Below are 22688 nucleotides of genomic sequence, written 5' to 3'. Positions count from 1 at the left end.
TGGAGGGTCGGGGGAGGGGCCAGAGAGACCTAGACTTGGAGGATTGGGCCAGAAATCTGATGGGGTTCAATAAGGACCAGTGCAGAGTCCTGCCCTTGGGACGGAGGAATCCCAGGCATTGCTACAGGCTGGGGACCAGCTGGCTAAGCAGCAGTTCAGCAGAAAAGGCCCTGGGGATTCCAGCGGAGGAGAAGCTGGAGAGGAGTCAACAGGGCGCCCTTGTAGCCAAGAAGGCCAGTGGCATATTGGGAGGCATTAGGAAGAGCTTTGCCAGTAGATCTAGAGAAGTGATTATTCCCCTTTATTCGGCATTGGGGAGGCCACATCTGGAATATCGCATCCAGTTCTGCCCCCCTCCTCTCTACAGAAAGGATGTGGACGTATTGGAGAGGGTCCAGCAAAGGGCAACAATGATTTGGGGGCTGGAGCACATGACCTATGAGGAGAGGCTGAGGGAGTTGGGCTTGTTTAGTCTGCAGAAGAGAAGAGGGAGGGGGGATTTGAAAACAGCCTTCCTGAAGGGAGGATCTAAAGAGGATGGAGAGAGCCGGAGGCTGTTCTCAGGAGAACGAGGAGCAATAGCCTCAAGTTGCAGTGGGGAAGGTTTAGGCTGGAGATTAGGAAAAAATGATTTCCCTAGGCGGGTGGGGAAACACTGGGATGGGTTCCCGAGGGAGGGGGTGGAAACTCCATCCGGAGAGGTTTTTAAGTCTCAGCTTGACAACACGCTGGCTGGGATGATTGAGTTGAGGTTGGTCTTGCTTTGAACAGGGGGTTGGACTCGATGACTCCTGAGGTCTCTGTCATGATTATGAGGGTTAGCCAGCAGCCTGGGGATTAAGGGGTTAACTACACCTAGCCAGGTGGAGTGGCCAATAGGAATGTAGGTGGGACTTTCAAACTGGGACAAAGGAATTTGGGTTTTTTCCTTTCTCCTTTGTCTCTCTGGGCGAGTCCTCTGCAGCTACAGGGAGGGACAAGCATGTCTCTCTCTCTCTCTCCAAGAAACAATTCTTCACTTTCTGTAAGTCGGGTAAAGTTTAGGTAAATTCATTAGGCTTTATTGTTTTAAGGGTTGGGTCTGGGATCTGAGATCTGGCACTGCTTACGAGATGTTTGGCTTCTCTTTTTAACTAAGTTCTAGCCCATGGTGTAATTCCTCCATGAGTATATTTTGTGACCTTTCCATCTGATCCTTATGCTTGCAACAGGAATATTGTTGTAAGAATAAAAGTTTCTCCTTTCTTTTCATTAACCTGGCACTGGTTACTTGTGTGTCCTGATTTTTATAATAGGGGTGAGATTTCCCAAATGATCTTTCCCCTAATCTCGTTATCAACATTTGGGTGGTGGCAGCGGAAGTTTTATTCCCAAGATCTAGGTTTTTAAGATTTGGGGGGAAGTTTTATACCAAAGCCTGGTAGATAAGGCTTTGGGGTACACTTGCTGGCCCCCACTTCTGCATGTATCATGCCAGAGTGGGGAAGGAGCCATGACAGACTCTGCCAGCCCTGGGGTTCTATGGCTCTCTGAACTCACAGGGAGGGGGAAGGAAGAAAGGGCAGCACCCGGATCCAGGAGCTCCATCTTGGGAGCACTCCAGGCAACGGGGCCCGTTCTGGCAGGACTCCCAGGCATATCTGCAGTCACAGTGCGAGGATCTGAAAATGATTTGAAACCTGCCAATGTTTTCTCCGACCTCTTCCCCTCTGGCTTGCCCAGCTTGCTGGCTTCTTTGCTGCTCCTTGCACACGAAAACCACAACTTCCCCGGCCCTTCTTTTTCACGCTTCATGCCATGGCTGATTTTAAAGCATATGGGGAATTAGCAAAAGATGAATAGCTGGAATTAGGCAGCCTTCCCGCAGGAAGATTTATTGCATAAATAAGCTAAGTAGCACATACAGGAACTGGCATTAAATCACAGGCTTGGCAAATCCTTCCAGAAATAAGCCAACAACCACCTTGCCAAGCAAGTGCCGGGAACCTGGCAGAATTCTGGGTACCTCTCGCGGGTTAGAAGAGCAGATTTTACACAGAATGAACAATGAGGATTTCTGAGTCTCTGTGGCGCCGTGTGTGACCAGGAGGGGGCATTGCTCACGGTCTCCCTTTGAGCTGCCAAAGACACCAGGCCTTTGACAGGAGTAATTGCTCCTGCTGTAGATTTTGGACCAGTTCAAATGCCCGGGGGCCCAAAAATTTGAACAAGCCCTTTGGAAAGAGCAGGTGCAATAGACTCGGCTGATAATTGCACAGTTGTGCCTTGTTCTGGTTATTTGATAGACTTGCCCAATGTTTGGCAGAGCGCTGGGTTCCTCAGAACATAACCTCATGCTGACGCGCCGCCATTCAGCATTGCGGTCACTTTGCTAACTGCCCCCGGCTACAGGTAATCAAATCCTTCAGAGGTTCTAAATGAGAAGAACATAGGTGGTGGGTATAACAGGTGGGGGTTGGTTCAGGTGGGGGCAGGGTTACATACACCACAGCCCAGGGGGAAGAAAGCCTCGAGAAGCACCACTCTGATTGCAGAGAAACCTGAATCTTTTAATAAAACAGTCACGCGACAATTACAACATACACAGCCAGCGTCCAAACTCCCCCTCAAAAGATCAAGCCACAGCAAAGACTATTAATATTCCACATGTGAGCTATCTGAAGCAAACCAGGTACATTTTGATTCCTCTAAGTCTAGGCGTTAGTCAAAGTAGCAACTGGCAGCGCTTGGTTTTGGAAAGGGCCGCTGTCTTGTTTCAATATTCCAGATAGGAAGAGTAACATTGTTTGGGCTGCTGCAGTCAAGCCGGAGTCCAGTTTTCAGGTGGGAGCGGTATAAAGTCAAGCTGACTTCATGGACTCATGCGGATAACACGATAAGATCCTAACAAAACAAGTAATCAAACGTAGTTACCTCAGTTCCTTAAACAAACCAACAACATTTCTTGCTTTTTAATACACGGCTCCATTCCTTTGCCTGCTTTTCCTGTCAGTGGATTTCGTGTCAATGAACTTTCAGGGGCTTGCAGCAAAACTAGCTGTGGAAAGGCCTGACATTGTGAATCGGATTAAGGTCCAACAGGTGGATCCCCATAAGAACTAAGGCTGTGTCTACACTGCACAGTTATTTCGGAATATGCTATTCCGGGATAGCTATTCCAAAATAGCTTATTTTGAAATAGCACGTCTACACTGCAGGGAAGCCTCAAAATGAGTCCAAGGCAGGCTTCCCTAGTGTAGACGTGCTATCTCGATGTAGCGACCCAGGAGGAATAACTTAGAATGACCCTGGGGAGGGGCTATTTCGAAATGGCAGCAGTGGAGTGTCCACACAGGCCTTATTTTCAAATAGCTATTTCGGAAGAGGCGCTATTCCTCGTAGAATGAGGTTTACAGAAGTCGGAATAAGATGCCCGTTATTTTGAAACTATTTTGAAATAACTGATTCGCCGTGTAGACGCTTGCATAGTAATTCCGGAATACCTTTGCTGTGTAGAATCATAGAACACTAGGACTGGAAGGGACCTCGAGAGGTCATCGACTCCAGTCCCCTGCCTCATGGCAGAACCAAATACTGTCTAGACCATCCCCGATAGACATTTATCTAACCTGCTCTTAAATATCTCCAGTGATGGAGATTCCACAACCTCCCTGGGCAATTTATTCCTGTGTTTGACTACCCTGACAGTTAGGAACTTTTTCCTAATGTCCAACCTAAACCTCCCTTGCTGCAGTTTAAGCCCATTGCTTCTTGTTCTATCCTCAGAGGCCAAGATGAACAAGTTTTCTCCCTTATCCTTATGACACCCTTTTAGATACCTGAAAACAGCTCTCATGTCCCCCCTCAATCTTCTCTTTTCTAAACTAAACAAACCCAGTTCCTTCAGCCTTCCTTCATAGGTCATGTTCTCTAGACCTTTCATCATTCTTGTTGCTCTTCTCTGGACCCTCTCCAATTTCTCCACATCTTTCTTGAAATGTGGTGCCCAGAACTGGACACAAGACTCCAACTGAGACCTAACCAGCACAGAGTAGAGTGGAAGAATGTAGAAGTAGAGCACCCTGAATGTCCTACTCATGTTGAATGGAGAATCCAGCCAGTAAGGTGAGACGTTACTTGTGAAAAATGGCATCGTCCCTGCTCCTGTGTGGTGTCACATTTAAATATTTCCTTTTCAAATAACAAACACGGTTTTTCTAGTAGCGAACTACTCTCGGGAGAAAGCAGGACTAATGAGAGGGGACAGGACGCTGCCACCGTGTCAAACCACTTACTTCAATGACCTCGATGTCAGCATTACTCAAGTCGGCATTCAGCAGTCTGGGGAGAGGGATGCCTGCTCCTAGCACACCTGCAGAGAAGAGTAGAAATCAGTTGTCACTTTCCAGGCTCTCAGAAATTGGAGTTGCTCTCTAATTTCTCAATTTGTTTGCAGCTCACTCAGTTGCAATTACCTTTGCTATGTTTCTTCGAAATGACCTCCCGATTCATTCCAATCAGAATAGCGTTCTCATGTGAGTTATGTCCCCAAGATTTCATTGCTTTTGCAAAATATAGGACATGATTTTTTTCCTAGCACACAGCAAAACAGCAGCCATCCAAATAGATGTACAAAGACAATTGTGCAATGCAGTTTGCCTTTGTGTTTATTCATTCACCGACAAAATTCAATCATCTGACATGGGTCTTCTCAGCTTTAGTATAAATGAACTCCAGCAGGCTCTGCTGTGTGCCGCTAATGTAAATTGCAAACACAGTCATAAACCCTCATATCGTGCACCGTCTGGATTGAGTGCAAGTGAAGAGAGGAATGGAAAAGAAATCTGTCCTTACTGTTTATTGCTGGCAGGAAGGCAACGTCAAAAATCTTGCCAACCAGTGGCTTCCAAAGTGAGACCTGAATCAGGGACAGAAATGATTTAATGGGGATTTCATTGCCTGTGTCGTGCGTTAACATCTTGATTCAAGTCCAAGTTGATAGCTGTGAATTTGTAAGTGAATTCCAGTTCAGCGGCCTCCCTACAAAGGCAATTTCCCCAGCCTTTGATATTCACAGTCACACATCAAAAGCTATGAATGGGATACATTCAGCCTGTCTCAATTAGCGTCATTAATCCTGGCCCTACAAATGACATGTCACTGCTTTTGCTGTTATATACTCTGGATTCTGTTTTTTCCACTCCAACTCATTTGATGAAGTGGGTTTTAACCACAAATGCACGTTACCTAATATATTTGTTAGTCTCTGAGGTGCCCCAGGACTGCGCGTTGTTTTTAAAGTTACAGACTAACACAGCGACCCCTCAAACTATCTTCAGTTAAGCTAAGAAACAAAAATCCTCTTATTGCTCATGAATTTCCCTTCTGTCCTCTATATTAGCACATGATGGCTGTGTCTACACTGGCAAGTTATTCCGGAAAATCAGCCGCTTTTCCGGAAAAACTTGCCAGCTGTCTACACTGGCCGCTTGAATTTCCGTAAAAGCACTGACGATCTAATGTAAAATCATCAGTGCTTTTCCGGAAAAACTATGCTGCTCCCGTTCGGGCAAAAGTCTTTTTCCAAAAGACTTTTGCCAGAAAGGGCAGGTGTAGACAGCATAGTTCTGTTTTCCGCAAAAAAGCCCTGATGGCGAAAATGGCGATCGGGGCTTTTTTGCGGAAAAGCGCGTCTAGATTGGCCACGGACGCTTTTCCGCAAAAAGTGCTTTTCCGGAAAAGCATCCTGCCAATCTAGTCACGCTTTTCCGAAAATGCTTTTAACGGAAAACTTTTCCGTTAAAAGCATTTCCAGAAAATCATGCCAGTGTAGACATAGCCGATGTGTCTCCCCCATCACAGGGGAAGCTGTTTTTAGCACAACATATGGAGATCAAAAGAACCCTCTTGTCTAAATGAAAGAGAGATGGAAAACTAGGCGAAGAACTGAAGCCTACAAAGCAAACACTTTTCATTGTGGAATCAATGTGAGCATTTGGGAAGTTAACGGCCAAGAATCTTCAGGAGTAGCAGCGAGCGGATTAAGTTAAGGTGAGTAATGCCTTACTCATCACCGTCCCAATAAATCCCAGCGTTAATAACACATTTGTCATAACCACGCCTTGCACACCGCAATTTACAGTATTCGTGAGATTGCTCATGGATCATCCCACAAAAAAAGCCCTTTCTAGAGACAATGGAACATATTGTATAAAAGTGACAGAGGTTCTACACCCTAGGTTCTACACCCTTGCATTGCTAGAGCCTGTATTGGTAAGAACCTGGCTTCCTTTAGTAGATTACATGCATTACTGAAGCAACCTAGGCTCTTACATCGAAATTGCCAATGGAGGAGGAAGCCAAGGAGAGATCCGCCCTGCAGAAAAAGGAAAAGCGTCAAGTGAATTTAATGTTACCAGCCATTTGCACCTGTGCTCCTCTCCAAGCAGGTGCTATGTGAATGCACCCACCGGACCTCCCCTCCCGCCCCCACACCATTCCTGAACAAGGAACTAAGGATAGACACGACAAAAAGACTTTGTACTTGTCAAGACGGACACTGATCTTCAGTTTGTTGTTTTCCACAGAAAACTGGGCTAACAAGGCAGCATCCTGCAATGAGAAAACAAGGGTCAGTCCGTCTCGGGTGCTGGCGTTTGGCTGCGTGGGCTCCTGCGGAGTGAAAGCGCCTCCCATCTCAGGCCTAGAGCAGAGACGTGCAGCCCTCAGTCTGCGTATCCCCTTGCAGAGGCTCTGATCCGCACAGGACGGCCACCCACAGAAGCTACGTGACCGCAGAGGGGTTTCTGTGTTTGCTGGGGCTCGTTTTCAATACGTACAACGTTCAGAACACAGAGGGACCGGTGGACGCCATCAGGCTGGGAGACTAACACCTCCACTGTTGCCATGAGCTGGATCAAGCCTTTATCTCTTTTCAGGGTCACCCTGGGAGTTTCAGAGATTGCAACTTTCAGCAGCAATGGGAGCGACTCAGGGAACCTCTGACGAACCTGCGGAAATTCCAGGGGAGAGGTGAGCAGGGTTTAACACTGAGCCCGCGTGGTTTATTAAATCCCAGTAGGTAGGAAGTCCATGCAATGCAGCTAGATTCCTTTCAACCTATAGAGTCAAGTATCTAAAAGGGTGTTACAAGGAGGAGGGAGAAAAATTGTTCTCTTTGGCCGCTGAGGACAGGACAAGCAGCAATGGGCTGAGACTGCAGCAAGGGAGGTTTACATTGGACATTAGGAAAAACTTCCTACCTGTCCAGGTGGCTAAACACTGGAATAAATTGCCTAGGGAGGTTGTAGAATCTGGAGATATTGAAGAGCAGGTTGGACAGACGCCTGTCAGGATGGTCTGGATGGTGCTTGGTCCTGCCGTGAGGGCAGGGGACTGGACTTGAAGATCTCTCGAGGGCCCTTCCAGTTCTAGAGTTTTGTGATTTATGATTCTATGAGCCAGGAGTAAACCAGCCAGATTCATTATTGCTTTACACCAAGTGTAACTCCATTGATGTCAATGGATTCAATCTAGAGCCGTGATGTCCAACCAGCCCTACAGTGGCTACTGCTATAGCGAACTAGCCACATTCAACCAGCCAAATAACCGCTTGTGGCTAGCATGTTGGATACCACGGATCTAGAGGGAAGCGGAGGTGAACCAGGCCTGGTGAATGCATCAGTCATCAGATGGTGGAATGTAGAGTATCGACTCCTGACCTCAGGAGCGGGGCCGGTAACGGTCTTATCATGTCAGATGGGGCAGCTCCATTGGGCCACCAGAGCAGCACAAAGGGACCAGCTCAGAAATCAGGCTTGAGTCCACTGTGATTTGGACTTTAGAATCTGATCCAACGTCCACCGATCTCCTGCCACTCACTTTCGTGAGCTCTGACTCAAGCCCCTAAGCGGAGGCTGAAGGATAGCTTGCAATCAGCCAGCTAGAAGGAGAGAGCAGCCCTGGGGGTGGGCGTGCTCACTCCAATTGTTTAGCCCTGCAAGACAATTCCCTGTTGAGATGTAAATGCAGCTCATGCCGGGATGGGGACGGAACCCGAGGTGAGGTTATGTAAATCCAATTCAGCCAGGGCTGATGGAGGATCGGTTGTTAGACTGGAATGTGGTGTATTGTAACTAAGTTGTCTGTTGTGGGGTCACAAACCATGCTACCCCCAAATGTAGGAACTGAAAAATATGACACCAGTGAGTGCAGGAAAGACACCATCGTTGTAAGGGATCTCAGATGAACAAGCCTCTCCCTTTCAGAGCCGAGTGAACTGATTTGGGGGGAAGGGGCTTGGGCCAGCCTGCTTCGTGCCAGCCGGGTGTGAGCTGTAAGACTGGTTCAACCTGTCTCCTTCCCCCCTGTTGTAAGGATAGACCTAAAGCAGACTCCAGCATTAGTCTTTTTGTTACTCCAGTAGAAGCTGGAATCTTTTTGCCAGCCTAGGTGATAGCTAAAGAGTTGAAATCAGTAAGAGCTGAAGTCACTGGTTTGCCCTGGAGCCAGACCCATTGTGGCCAGCAGAGCGGCTGGTGGGGGTGGCCGGTAGGAGAAGCAGCAGGCGGCCAGCAGGGCAGCTGGTGAGAGGAAGTGGCGGGCGGCTGGCAGAGCAAGCAGACCACAGGAGCAGCACAAAGATGGCCTGGCCTCAGGCTCAAGGAGTGGAGTCATCAGGGTGACGTGTCTGGGTCCGCACTGAGTGGACAGGGCTGTTAGTGGGGCGTTTGAAGTGGGGTACGGAGAAAGTTTGGGTAGGTGAATGGGATCCTGACATTGTTGGATTAGTGAGCCTGAGAGGCAAAGGACATTGCTCAATCCCTTTGAGCTGGGACGGTTACTCGTGGGGAGTAATTTTCATTAAAAGTGAATCCCTCTTTCATTAAAAGTTTCTTTTCTACGCTCAGACTCTGCTTGCGAGTGGGGAAGCGTGGCCTCTCAGAGGTGCCCAGAGGTGTGTGAATTTCCCTGGCTACTGGATACGGGCTCAAGCTGGTTGTGTGTGATGGATGAAAAGGGACCCCTAGATATTGAACCCGACCCTGGCTTCTGCTGGCGCTACCTGGCAGAAGGGCTACACAAGGAAGAACAGATCTTTCTACCCTCCCCCCCCCCCCCCGATACATTTATGGCCCTCGTTGCCGGAGTACAGGTTGTAAAGTACAGCGAGAGAACTCACTAACCATGGGAACCAGGGCTCCTAAGGTGGCTGTTGTCAGCGGAGGAAGCTCAGGAAACTTTGCCAAAGAAAAAAGAAAAAGAATTCAGTGAATTGTGCCCATCATGTGACCAGGGTCTACACTTTTCTTGGCAGCATTCACAACACATCTGGAGCATTTGTCATTTCTCTGCCTACGTCAGTATCATTCCTGCGGATTGATCATTCGCGGCCAAAACCATGCGACTGGGCTCCGAGGTTCTACCCCCACCACCACAGCCTCCCCTCTCTTTTACTTCTACAGCTAAAGAGGCAGAGGCCGGTCTGCTACTCACCAGTCCGTCAGAGACGTCTATAGTAAAAGCCCCTTCCTTCTGCAGGACAGAGATTAAGGACTCGAGGAAGTTGACAGAGAGTCCGAGCTGGGAGGAGGCAGTCTGTGCCATCTGGGGCATTGGTGGCATCGGTACCCTCGGTGGCATGGAGACATCTTCTGCTTTGCCCAGTGGGTAGTCAACGAGGCCTCCTCCTACCCCCTGAACTATAGTCTGAAAGCCCAGGAGAAAGAATTACATGCTTTCTGAACTCTTGCACATTTCAGTACATTTGGTTAGAAGTTGACCTGTGTTCCCTGAAAGTTGAGCACTTGGCCACCCAGAAGAGATTCAAATGCTGCTCAGCTGACTAGCAGAGCACCCACAGCCAGCAGTGTTTCTCCTGGTGGTGCACATCCACACATGCCTCAGTGCACAGAACAAAATTTATTCCACCCATGGATGGAAAAAATGAGAGGGAACATTGGGAGTGATATGAAATACCTTTACATGCAACTAACCCCAGTGCAAAGTGTGCCAGGCGGCTAGTCTACCCTCTCCCTCGAATTTTATCCATTAAAAACAAGAGACTGTGAACAGCTGGCTGACCCAGGGCCTGATCCTGAGCCATTCACGTCAATGGAGGGTTTCTCCAAGGACATGCCCTGCAGCCATTGTCAACACAGTGAACTGTGAATTCCCTGCCCAGAGCTCAGTGGGGTCCCCCGGTATCCCCCGCCCAACTTGCTGGAGAATCACTCACTGCAGTGACACGAAACCTCACAGCCCTTGGCTGGAACAGACTCACATTCAAATCTACTTCCAGCAGCTGGCCAGTTACTAGCGGGAGGCTTGACACCGCGTACTGGAGACTTCCCAGCATGCCCAAGGGCACCAGCGCTGCAGTGAAACAGGAGGAAACGAGGACTCCTCAGCTGGGTGGGGCCGTAACTCCTCCTGCCCGCACCGCTACCTCCCACCCCTCTCCCTGCACGCCCAGGCGCCCAGGCTGTGCTGCGAACCCAGACTAGCACGTGGCACCGGGCAGCTAGTCCGGATGGATGGAGGCTGAGCTCCCGGCATGCCGGAAATGGAGGACGACTCCTGCCCAACCTCCCCTGGACGCCACCAGCCCGGGGGAGGCTGGGGCCAGACCCAGAGAATTCTGCAGCTTGAAACTGAACGAAGCCCGGGACTGTCGGGAAAAGGGATATTCAGCTACCGTCTCAGCTGGGAAATCGTGCTCCCGGCTTTGGTGAGTGCAGCGGTGCTGGGACCAGGGGAGAAAGGCTGGGGAAAGGGAGGGATCTGGGGGGACACACAGGAGACACTAGCCCCGTGGGAGGTAATGCTTTGCCCTAGGCCTGCCCCATCTGCCGTGCGCAGGGCCTGGATTTCAATGCGCATCTTCTGCCCCCAGGGCTCCTGGCCTCCTGCAGGTCTGTGTGCAGCACGAATAGCCCGAGGGACCCCAGAACAGCCCCGGGGAGAGAGAAGCAACGGCCCTGCCAGGAACTTACAGTTCACGAGGCCCAGCTGGTCATTCACAAGGCCCAGGGCAACCTCAACCACTGGGCAGAGCTGCAAGAGACAAGACGCTTCCGTGAGGCCTTCCCAGGCGCACGCTCGCCGGGAACGCAACTAGCAAGGCGGCCACGCGCCCCGGCCAGATCAACCCCCTTCTGTGCAGGGCCAGACGCGGCTCCGCAACGGGTCAGTCGGCATGGACCAGCTCACCGGAGCGATCTCAGCGGAGGGGGCCCCTAGAGCTGGCTACACTCCGTCCCCGTCCCAGGGAAGAGCCCGGTCATGTGAATTCCAGATGGGCCATGCCCGGGAGTTCTCAGAGGCCCCTCCACCCAGCCAGGAAGTGTATGCAGAGTTAGGAACCGCGTGAGCGCAACGGGCCCCAGGACTCTCGCCCAGCACAGCGGATCCGCGCCGGACAGGAGCAGAGTTAGGAACCGCGTGAGCGCAACGGGCCCCAGGACTCTCGCCCAGCACAGCGGATCCACGCCGGACAGGAGCAGGGTTAGGAACCGTGTGAGCGCAACGGGCCCCAGGACTCTCGCCCAGCACAGCGGATCCGCGCCGGACAGGAGCAGAGTTAGGAACCGCGTGAGCGCAACGGGCCCCAGGACTCTCGCCCAGCACAGCGGATCCGCGCCGGACAGGAGCAGAGTTAGGAACCGTGTGAGTGCAACGGGCCCCAGGACTCTCGCCCAGCACAGCGGATCCGCGCTGGACAGGAGCAAGGCCTGATTCTAGGTTGTATCCTATGATTCTAGGTTGTATCAACAGGTGTGTTGTAAGCAAAACTCGTGAAGTCATTCTGCCGCTCTACTCTGCACTAGTTAGGCCTCAGCTGGAGTACTGTGTCCAGTTCTGGGCGCCACATTTCAAGAAAGATGTGGAGAAATTGGAAAGGGTGCAGAGAAGAGCGACAAGAATGATTAAAGGTCTAGAGAACATGACCTATGAAGCCAGGCTTCATGAACTGGGCTTGTTTAGTTTGGAAAAAAGAAGATTAAGGGGGGACATGATAGCGGTTTTCAAATATCTAAAAGGGTGTCACAAGGAGGAAGGAGAAAATTTGTTCCTCTTGGTTTCTGAGGACAGGACAAGGAGTAATGGGCTTAAAGTGCAGCAGGGGAGGTTTAGATTGGACATTAGGAAAAAATTCCTAACTGTCAGGGTGGTCAAATATTGGAATAAATTGCCAAGGGAGGTGGTGGAATCTCCCTCTCTGGAGATATTTAAGAACAGGTTAGATAGACATCTGTCAGGGATGGTGTAGACGGAGCTTGGTCCTGCCTTGAGGGCGGGGGGCTGGACTCGATGACCTCTCGAGGCCCCTTCCAGTCCTATTATTCTATGATTCTATGATTCTATAAGGCCCGACCAATTTCATGGCTGTGAAAAACGCGTCGCAGACCGGGAAATAAGCCCTTCCCGGGCAATCCGACGTCCCCTTGTTCCCAGCAAAGTGGCTCCCTGCTCCGGCTGGGCTGGGGCGGGACAGGATTGGTTCACCCCCTGCACAGCTGCCCGGGGAACGGGAAGATCAGACCCACCTCCAGGAATCTCCTGTAGCTACCAGAAGCTCTGAGGTGGCTGCCTTCAGCATCCAGCAATCCCATAAGCCCCCTGAAACTGGTGTCTCCCCCCCACACACACACAATCCGCTCTGGGGTTGGGACCCCCCAGCATCATGTCCTGAAATTTCTCAAATCCCATGGCAGTGAAACTGACCATCATGGACCGTCGATTTGGTATTTCTCTAGAGCCTGGCCCACCCTGCATCCCCAGACTTCACAGACCAGCGCTGGGACATGCACTTAGCAGACTTCTGCCCCCTCAGGCTGGTGCTCGGTTCTGTTCCAGCCACAGACAGGAACGGGGCAGGACTGGGGCTGTGGGGCCCATTTTCATAGACTCCCTCAGTAAATTTGCCCCCTTCTGATCCAGGCTTGATCTAAGCTCCGAGTTTACCAAGGGAGGGAGGCATCCCACCCATCTTGTACATTCTCTGGGAGTATGTCTACTCAGCAGAGTTTTTTTGGAAAAACGGCCGTTTTTCTGGAAAAATGACACTTCCGTCCACACTGCAATTGCATTCTTTTGACAGAGAGTTGATAGACTGCAGGGGGTTTCCGACAGCGGTAAACCTAGGAAGAAGCCTTTTTCTGAAAAAGCTCTTTCGGACAAAGGCGTTTGTGGATGGGGAAAGAGGGTTTTTTTGAAAGAAGAGGCCCCCAGGAAAAAGCACTGGTGCCATGCTGGCCACTCCATCCACAGTAATCACAGCTGAAATGTGAGATCACGTCCACTCAATGCGGCCGTTATCTTTCGAAAAAGCACATCGCTTTTCCACTGCGCTTTCGCTGTGTGGACGCTCTCTTATGAAACATGTTTTTCTGGAAGATCTCTTCCGAAAAAAGCTTCTTCCGAAAGAAGCCTGCAGTCTAGACCAGTGTTTCCCAATTTTATTTAGCCACGGAACCCTTTTAAACTCAAAATAATTTTGCGGAACCCCTAACAACAGTCTAATATATGGAGCTGAAAAAGGAGACCACAAATAAGTAAGGATAATAATAAACAAATGCTAAACAAGGTTATAAGAAACTAAATGTTGAATTGCACATATTTAAAAACAAAATCACATGATATTAATTATTATTATTTTTAAAATCATACAATGCTATTGGAATGGAATTTTCTCGCGGAACCCTTCTTTTCACTTTGCGGAACCCCAGGGAGCCACGGAACGCCATTTGGGAAACACTGGTCTAGACGTAGCCTGAGGTAGAATTAAAACTGGACCCAAACCAAAACTCTGGCCCCCAAGTCCCTGAATGGGGGCTTATGGAATATACGCCTAGGTTGGGTGTCTGACATCTGGGTCTGGATGTTACAGCCCGACTCCCTCTCTACCGGCGATTTATTTGCTGCTCCCTTTGTTCACACTAGGGAGTCTGAAGGCGAGTCAAGGCGCAAAGGCTGGGAGAGGGCCCCTCTTGACATTACGTGGCAGTCACCTGACAGACGGTACAATAGTTGCTTGTTTAAGACGGACTAAAGGGACTTTGGAGTGCGGCTTCTCGTTGGCTTACCAGCTCGGGAAGCAGTCGGTTAAGGACCCGCGCCAATAAATGATCCACAATCGGGAGCAGGCTGAGCAAAACAAAGAACAGGAGGGTGAAAAACGTTGCTGAGGAATCAAAGTCTCTCATTGGACAACAGAACTGTGGGTGACTAGGCCCCGGGGACAGGGCAGCCCGTGAGTATAGGCCGACTTGGCCGTCTCCTAGGGCACCGCCTTCAACGGGGCGCCCAATGATGACGTCACGCCATTTAGGGCCACGCGGGGGGGCACCGATTGCACGTTCCGCCTGGGGCACCAGCTGCTGCAGCCGGCCTCAAGCCGCCCCTGCCCGGGGAGCACGGTGTGGGTCTCGGGAAGTGACAGCCTGGCAAGGAGACAGTTGTAAAATGCAGGTAGTTGCTTTGTGGAGGTTCTGGCTGTGAATGCTGAGATGAGGCAGACTCTCACCCTAGCCGAGTGAAGGGGAGTTTTGCTACAGAGCTTGCAGGACTAAGTTTTAACCTGTGTAAAGTGTGAACATCTTTAAAAGCAACTACCTCGTCCCGGAGGGGACAGTGCTGCCTGTGTGAACGGTGCGTTGCAGAACACAATCAAATCTACCAACAGGACAGGAAAGAGAAGAGCAACTGAAACGGGTAAAGGTCTAGCGAACACGAGCGATGAGGGAAGACTGAAGGAACTGGGCTGGTTTGGTTTGGAAAGGAGAAGACTGAGGGGGGACACGAGAGCGGTTTTCAAGTATCTAAAAGGGTGTCACAAGGAGAAGGGAGAAAAATTGTTCCCTTTGGCCTGAGGACGGGACAAGCAGCAAGGGGCTTAAACTGCAGCAAGGGAGGTTGAGGTTGGACGTTAGGAAAAACTTCCCGCCTGTCAGGGCGGTGAAACACGGGGATAAGTTGCCTGGGGTCTCCATCCCTGCAGATATGGAAGAGCAGGTTGGACAGACACCGGCCAGGGATGGCCTAGATCAGGGATGAGGAACCCACAGCTGACGGGCCGGCTTGCCTTGAGCTGGGCTGTGAAGCTCGGGGCTCCCCGCCGTGCTCCTCCCTCTCCCCCACGCCCCCTCAGCAGGGTGGGCTGGCATTGGCGCTCCAGCCAAATGGTGAGTCTCCGAACCTTGGTGCCCCCTTGTGGCCGAAGCGCCACCACTGGCTCCCCACTGGGGGGGAGCCCCAAGCCTGGCAGGCCAGACCAAGGCAAGCCACGTGCGTGGGCTCTGCCCGGCAGGGGGAAGGAAGGGGTCCTGGTGGGGGAAGGGCTGTCCCTGCACTCACCTGCAGGTATCACCTGCGTCGCTCCCATTGGCCGGGAATCGCAGCCAATGGGAGTGTCAGGGGGTAGCACCTGCAAGAGGGGAGTGGCACAGAGCCACCTGTGCCCCCGGGAGCTGCGTCAAGTAGGCACCCTGATCCCCTCCCCCTCCTGCACCTTCCCGGACCCCGCACCCCCAGCCCCCTCCTGCACCCCCCCTCCCAGACCCCGCACCCCTGCCCACTCCTACAGCCTCCCTCTCTCCCGGACCCTGCACCCCCAGCCTTACCCTGCACCCTCCCCCTCTCCTGGACCCCGCACGCCCAGCCTGCTCTTGCACCCCCCCTCTCTCCCGGACCCCGCACCCCCAACCCCCTCCTACACCCCCCCTCCCGGACCCCACACCCCCGCCCGCTCCTACAGCCTCCCTCTCTCCTGGACCCTGCACCCCCAGCCTTACCCTGCACCCCCCCTCTCCCGGACCCCGCACCTCCAGCCCGCTCCTACAGCCTCCCTCTCTCCTGGACCCCGCGCCCCCAGCCCGCTCCTACAGCCTCCCTCTCTCCTGGACCCCGCGCCCCCAGCCCGCTCCTACAGCCTCCCTCTCTCCTGGACCCCGCGCCCCCAGCCCGCCCCTACAGCCTCCCTCTCTCCCGGACCCCACACTCCCAGCCTTACCCTGCACTCCCCCTCTCTCCTGGACCCTGCACCCCCAGCCCGCTCCTGCACCCCCCCCCTCTCCCGGACCCTGCACCCCCAGCCTTCCGCTGCACCCCTCTCTCCTGCCCAGGCCCAACAACCCCACCTCCATCCATCCCGCTCCTGCACACTGAACCCCTCATTTTTGGCCCCACCCCTGAGCCTAGGGGACCTCACAAAATCTGCAAGGCTTGGGCCCCTAGAAAAGCCTCAGTCCCCCCCCCCCCCCCCCCGATGGGGCTTGAGCGTGAGATGTCTTTTTTTTCCTTCTTCTCACTTGGGGGGCCAGGTCAGCGAGGTTTTTATTTTCTTCTCGCTTGTGTGTGTGGCCCCCCCCGACTGATGTTTCGGTGGCTCAGTGGCCCCTGACCCAAAAAAGGTTCCCCGCCCCTGATCTAGATGATGCTTAGTCCTGCCACAAATGTGGACAGGATGGGCTCGCAAGTTCCCTTCCAGTTCCACGGTCTATGAATCATAGAATCATAGAATAATAGGACTGGAAGGGACCTCGAGAGGTCATCGAGTCCAGCCCCCCGCCCTCAAGGCAGGATCAAGCTCCACCTACACCATCCCTGACTGATGTCTATCTAACCTGTTCTTAAATATCTCCAGAGAGGGAGATTCCACCACCTCCCTTGGCAATTTATTTCAATATTTGACCACCCTGACAGTTAGGAATTTTTTCCTAAATGTCCAATCTAAACCTCCCCTGCTGCACTTTAAGCCCATTACTCCTTGTCCTGTCCTCAGAAACCAAGAGGAACAAATTTTCTCCTTCCTCCTTGTGACACCCTTTTAGATATTTGAAAACCGCTATCATGTCCCCCCTTAATCTTCTTTTTTCCAAACTAAACAAGCCCAGTTCATGAAGCCTGGCTTCATAGGTCATGTTCTCTAGGCCTTTAATCATTCTTGTCGCTCTTCTCTGTACCCTTTCCAATCTGTGAAATGTGGAAGGATTTCCAAAGGGACTAACCGGAGAGTCCCACACACCACCCCGCAGCAAGCGGGCAAATGACACTTTTCCAAAGCTATCGCTGTCCTGTGACTAGATACCAACTAACCCCGAAATACTGGGCTTCTTTCGTCTGGTCTTATAATTTGGGTTTATTTAATCTGAAGAAGAGAAGAGTGAGGGGGGATTTGAGAGCAGCCTGCAGCTACCTCATGGGAGGTTCCAAAGAGGCTGGAGAGAGGCTGGTCTCAGTGGAGGCAGATGGCAGAACTAGGAGCAATGGTCTCAAGTTGCAGTGCAGGGGGGAGGGGGGGGTGGGTCTAGGTTGGAGATTAGGAAAAACGATTTCCCTAGGCGGGTGGGGAAGCGCTGGGCTGGGTTCCCGAGGGAACGGGTGGAATCTCCATCCCTAGAAGTGTGTAAGTCCCGGCCTGACCAGGCCCTGGCTGGGATGACGGAGTTGGGTTGGTCCTGCCTTGGGCTGGGGGCTGGACTCAGTGACTCCTGCGGTCTCTGCCTGCCCTGGAGTTCTATGATTCTATGTTGGGTTTGTTAATTGCACATGGACCTGAGCGGCTTAACGAACCCCAATGGCCGCTAGCGCACGTGCGGTTTAGGCACAAACATGTACAAACATTTCCAGACATGCAGCTGCACTGCCCAGGCGCACGCCGGCCGGTTTAAAATACCCCGGCACCTACCCTCGAAGGACCCTGATTTTGATGCCGTCCAGAAGGGTGTCACAGTTTTCAAGCACCAGCCTGGGGTAACCGGTCCCGTCCATGGTCAGCCTGACGTCCGACGTGATGTTCACTTCCACCGCGATGTCCAGCAAGCCCAGGAGGCTGCGCCGGCGGCAGAGAGCAGGGTCAGGCTAACGGAGGCCCCCACCTGGAGACCGGGGGGCTGTCCCCGGCCAGTGCCCACCTCCCGATAAACGGTTTGATTGTGGCCCCCACGGCCCCCATCCAGGGACAGACGTGCTCCCTGCAGAGTACAGGCCCTCAAACCTCCAGCTGCCTGGATGCGAAGGGGACAACAGGGGCTTGCTGCCTAACATAGCCCCACCCTGAGCCCGCCTCCCCCTGGCAGGGGACCCTCAGTCCTTAGTCTGCTGAGGGGGCTGCCAGGGCAGAGCATGCTGCTCCCGGGGCCTGGAGGCCAAACTCGGAGTGCTCCTCCTCGGCCCGCCTGCTCCATCAACGCCCATCCCACGTCGTAAGAACATCAGAGTGGCCAGGCTGGGTCAGACCAAAGGCCCACCCAGCCCAGGGTCCTGTCTGCCCACCGTGGCCAGTGCCAGGTGCCCCAGAGGGAGGGAACCGAACAGGGAATGATCAAGCCATCTCTCTCCTGCCATCCATCTCCACCCTCTGACACACAGCGCTAGGGACACCGTTCCTTACCCAGCCTGGCTAATAGCCATTGATGGACTTAACCTCCATGAATTTATCTAGTTCTCTTTTAAACCCTGTTACAGTCCTAGCCTTCACAGCCTCCTCCGGCAAGGAGTTCCACAGGTTGACTGTGCGCTGTGTGAAGAAGAACTTCCTTTTATTTGTTTTAAACCTGCTATCCATTAATTTCATCTGGTGGCCCCTAGTTCTTATATTATGGGAACAAGTCAATAACGTTTCCTTAGTCACTTTCTCCACACCACTCATGATTTTATAGACCTCTATCCTATCCCCCCTTAGTCTCCTCATTTCCAAACTGAGCAGTCCCAGTCTTTTTAATCTCTCCTATATGGGACCCGTTCCAACCCCCTCATCATCTTAGTTGCCCGTCTCCGAACCTTTTCTAATGCCAGTATATCGCCCCTCAGCTTCTGCATCACTTCCCCGGAGCGAGACCCGCGACGGGTGACTGAGAACAGCGAGCAGGCCACAGGAGTGGCCCTCCTTGGTCTCAGTGGGGTGCAGCAGCTTGTTCCCCCCACAGACTCCCTTGTGTGTCCCCCTTTCCCCCACGCCTCTTGTGCACGGGGGCACCAGGGCCCTGCATTTTGTATGCCTCCCCCTCCTCCCTGCACTTTCGGTGGAGCCACCAATCCCGAGTTGTGCTCCATCCCTGCTCCTCACCTGCTTCCAGAGCTGTGCTTGTGGCTGTTCATGCTCTGGGAGGGAGGGGAGGCGCAGGAAGTGTGGGGCTCAGGTGCCCAGACACATGGGGAGGGGAGCAGACAGGGGAGTGCAGGGGGAACCCCAATGAGCTGCAGGTTGCCCATCACCGAGTGAGACTCCGAGCTCCTCGTGTGATTCAGAGACACATTTCACTGCCCTGGAAGCCGAGGCTTTCCCCAGGAGCCTTGCCCCCCCGGCCACGCCCAGCGGGGGGGGGCGGTTTTACTGGCGGTCCCACGCGCATCCGACTCACCTCTTCCCGTTGAGCGCCACGCGGGTGTACAAATCCAGGCGGAGTCCAACCCCGGGCAGGAGCCGCACGGACACTTTGGGGAGTGTTAGCTCCACAATCCTCAACCTGCGGGGTGCAAAGAGCGACCGTGACCGAGTGACTCCCGGGGCGGGGCGAGTCTGGAGACACGGCTGAGCACCGGCGCGGGCACACGGAACCCGCGGCCCTTCTGCTCAGAGCCTGGCACCAGAGGCGACACCGTTTCGAGACACGTGGCTCCGGGTTCCCCTGGCGCCCCCTCTAAAACCAGGCTCTTCAAATGCTTGCACAAGGTTGTCAGCGATGCCTCCAGGGCAGAGCAAAACCGGGTAACCCCCATCAGTTAAAAATGCCTCTCCCGAGGGAATGCAACTGCCGATGGAGACCGAGCTTTAAGCTCACGGCAGGGCCAAGCACCGTCTAGATCCTCTCTGACAGGCGTCTCTCCAGCCTGCTCTGAAATATCTCCAGGGATGGAGATTCCACAACCCCCCTGGGCAATTTATTCCAGTGTCTCACCACCCACACAGGCAGGTTTCTAAGCCAACGAGGTTTTAACTCCGGACCTCGCGGATTTTCCCTCCTGCTCCGGAGCCGATTCCATTCCAGCCCATGACTGTGCAGCGGCGTGGTCCTTACCCTGTGAGCCCCTGGACCGTGCTGAGCAGCCCTCCTTCCCCAAGGACACCGAGCAGGCCTCCTCCTCCAAGGACACCGAGCAGGCCTCCGGCCCCGAGCAGTCCTCCCGCAGCACCGCCGGGGAGTGTCCCTCCAGCAGCCACGGGTAGGCCTCCGGCACCACCGTTTATCGGGCCTCCGGCATGCGCACCGCCTCCACCGCCACCAAGCAAGCCCCCTGTAATCCCGCCAAGCAGCCCACCCCCACCGAGCAAACCACCGGTGATCCCATCGAGCAGCCCACCTCCATCACCTCCACCAAGCAACCCCCCGGTAATGCCCCCAAGCAGGCCCCCGTCGCCCAGCAATCCTCCAGCAGCGCCTCTGGGGAGACGCCTTCGAGCCACGGGGACGTCTCCACCAGCACCATGTATCGGGCCTCCGACATGCGCGTCACCAACTCTGCCCCCAAGGAGACCACCGCCGCCACCGTCACCGCCACCGTCACCAAGGAGTCTGCCACCGCCACCGTCACCGTCACCGCCACCGCCACCAAGGAGACCTGCACCGGGCAGGTCTCCACCTCCATCGCTGGGCGTCGCGCCTCCGAGTTCGTGCCGGAAGGCATTGCCTCGTGTCAGCGAGCCTGTGACAGCTGGAAACACGGCACGTGGTGAGCATTCCGCCGGGGCACGCTGGCTTCCCCTTGTTCCCCCGGCGACTTCATTCTGACAAGGGGGACGTCAGGCCACCGAAACGCCCCTGCGCTCAAGCCCGGGGAGAATCGCAGGAGGGAATCTTCGCCCTGACTTGCGAGTAGATCCCGGAAGCGTCGTGCTAGCCATGGCTCTGACATTTGAATTCCTAGCCGCTGTCTTTGCCCTGCCAGCAAAGGGAATTCGGGACCTTTCCACGCTCCGGGGAGGGGCAGCCAGGCCGCTCTGGGGAAGCAGAGCAGGCGATTTGCCTGCTGCTCAGGGAAGCGGAATAAAATGCCTGACTGGTGCTGTCCTGCTGACAGCACATGAGCCAGGGTGCAGGTACGAAGCTTTTCTGACACATCTGCCTGCTGAACTCACGTCTCGTTTTGCACATATTCCCTGCTCCACTAGCCTCGTGGTTTTCCCTGGCCAGGCATTTTCCCCACTCTAACAGGCCACGTGCTACTCGTCCGCACAGTGGCTTCAGCGCCCTGGCAATGGCCACGTGTTCCTCTTTCCATCTGTACCCCGCTGATAACGGGGAGCTGACTTACCATCGGTCACCCGGGTTCCACGAACCCTGAGGACAGCATCGTGGGGGAGCTGGCTGAGCACGAGCGTGAGCAGGTCACAGACGAGGACGACGGCCGGACCCCTCAGCATCTTGGCGTCTGCTCCCTGCTGAGAACATTTCTGGTTAGCAACGTGCCACATTGTAAAAGGGGAAGAGGAGGAGCTGCAGGAATTTCCCTACACCCCCCCCCCCCCCGCATGGGGTGTATACCCCCCTGAATTTCCCCAACACTCCCCCCCAGTTTTGTGAACTATGGTTCCATACAACCCACCTTCACCCTCACAGTCTCACCCCTCATTGGCCCTGACACCCCCCTTGTATAGTCGGACACCCCCCCCATTTCAATTCCTGGGGAGCTGCGCTGTGACGAGAACAGGGAATCCCAAGGAAACTGGGGACAGGAAAGTGAGAAATAAACACATCCTCCCCGTGAGCTGGAGAAGAGAAAGGAATAAAGGGGCTGACGTCTCCTCCAGTTGGACCGGATCCAAATCTCATTCACCTCAATGGAACGATAGCTGGAACCGTCGTTTTCCGATGTTTGTTTTTTTATCCAAATGAGGCACACACACCAGGATTACCCAAGACATCGGAAGCTCAAGAACAGTCGTTCTTCACCGCCGTGTTGTAGAGACCACGAGAACAATGAAATCGTCCCAACCGCGCTAGCCACACACGAAAAGCGCCCTGCGCCGGGCTCACTCCTTTCTTTACCTGACTTTATCCTGAGTGGGAAAGGCGCTGTTGTGCTTGATTTGCTCAGCTCGTGGTCCGCCCGAGGGTCAGTCGTTGTCCAAAGCAGCTTGTGCACCCAGTCCAATGTGTCTGAAAAGAAAGCGAAGGCAGGTCTTATATAGCAAAACGCTGCTGTGGGAACGGGGCTACACGGTAAACGCTGGGATCAGGGCTTGAGTCTAAATAGGATGTTTGTGGTTTTGATATATTCCAATATAAATAGTTGTTTGTAAATCAGGGAGAGCTGTTGAGCAAGAGGTATCGGATACGCCCCGGGTTAACCAGCCAGTGCGGCTACGCAGCATTCCAAGGGCTTCTCCAAGCACACAGGGTCAGTTCCGAATAGGACTGGTTTCCTGCTCCCGCCAGCCCCATCCTCTTGCTCATGTGCATAGCCCAGAAAAGGGTTACGGACCGCGCGGCCGGCCAGCCCTTGGGCATGCAAACGCACGCTTGTCACTGTGATCTGTGCCGCAGGCGACTCGCCTGGCTCAGCTTAGTGCTCCCGAGGGGCCAAATCGTTCCGCTGTGACGGCGGAGAGCAAGGCCCTGGCTCATGCCGTATTTGCGGCCGTAGAGGCGCGGCCTGACTCTCAGAGATGCTGCGCGGCGGCAGCTCCTTGGAACAATCGGACCCAAAATGTAGATTTTGGCGCCTTGTTTTTGTGACTGCCCCATAGACAATGATCAGCTAGACGG

General features: G+C 53.5%; 1 protein-coding gene across 1 annotated transcript; it reads right to left on the bottom strand.

Moving 5' to 3' along the window:
- Positions 1–2559: 2559 nt before the first annotated feature.
- On the bottom strand, positions 2560–20162 carry LOC102452508 (BPI fold-containing family B member 4). The gene is made up of 13 exons (XM_089769770.1): positions 19344–20162; positions 17669–17812; positions 14067–14127; positions 10974–11034; positions 10262–10353; positions 9475–9687; positions 9165–9218; positions 6819–6989; positions 6524–6591; positions 6313–6355; positions 4834–4897; positions 4275–4351; positions 2560–2883 (listed from the first exon to the last, which is right to left on the bottom strand). Exons 2-13 carry the CDS (start codon positions 17749–17751, stop codon positions 2860–2862), a joined length of 1011 nt encoding a protein of 336 aa, XP_089625896.1. The 5' UTR covers positions 17752–17812; positions 19344–20162; the 3' UTR covers positions 2560–2859.
- Positions 20163–22688: the final 2526 nt, after the last annotated feature.

This window comes from Pelodiscus sinensis, chromosome 17, assembly GCF_052426305.1.
Source record: "Pelodiscus sinensis isolate ZL-2025 chromosome 17, ASM5242630v1, whole genome shotgun sequence".
NCBI classification, from domain to species: Eukaryota; Metazoa; Chordata; order Testudines; family Trionychidae; genus Pelodiscus; species Pelodiscus sinensis.
Note: the sequence above shows the minus strand (reverse complement) of the source record. Positions and strands in the feature narration are given on the sequence as shown.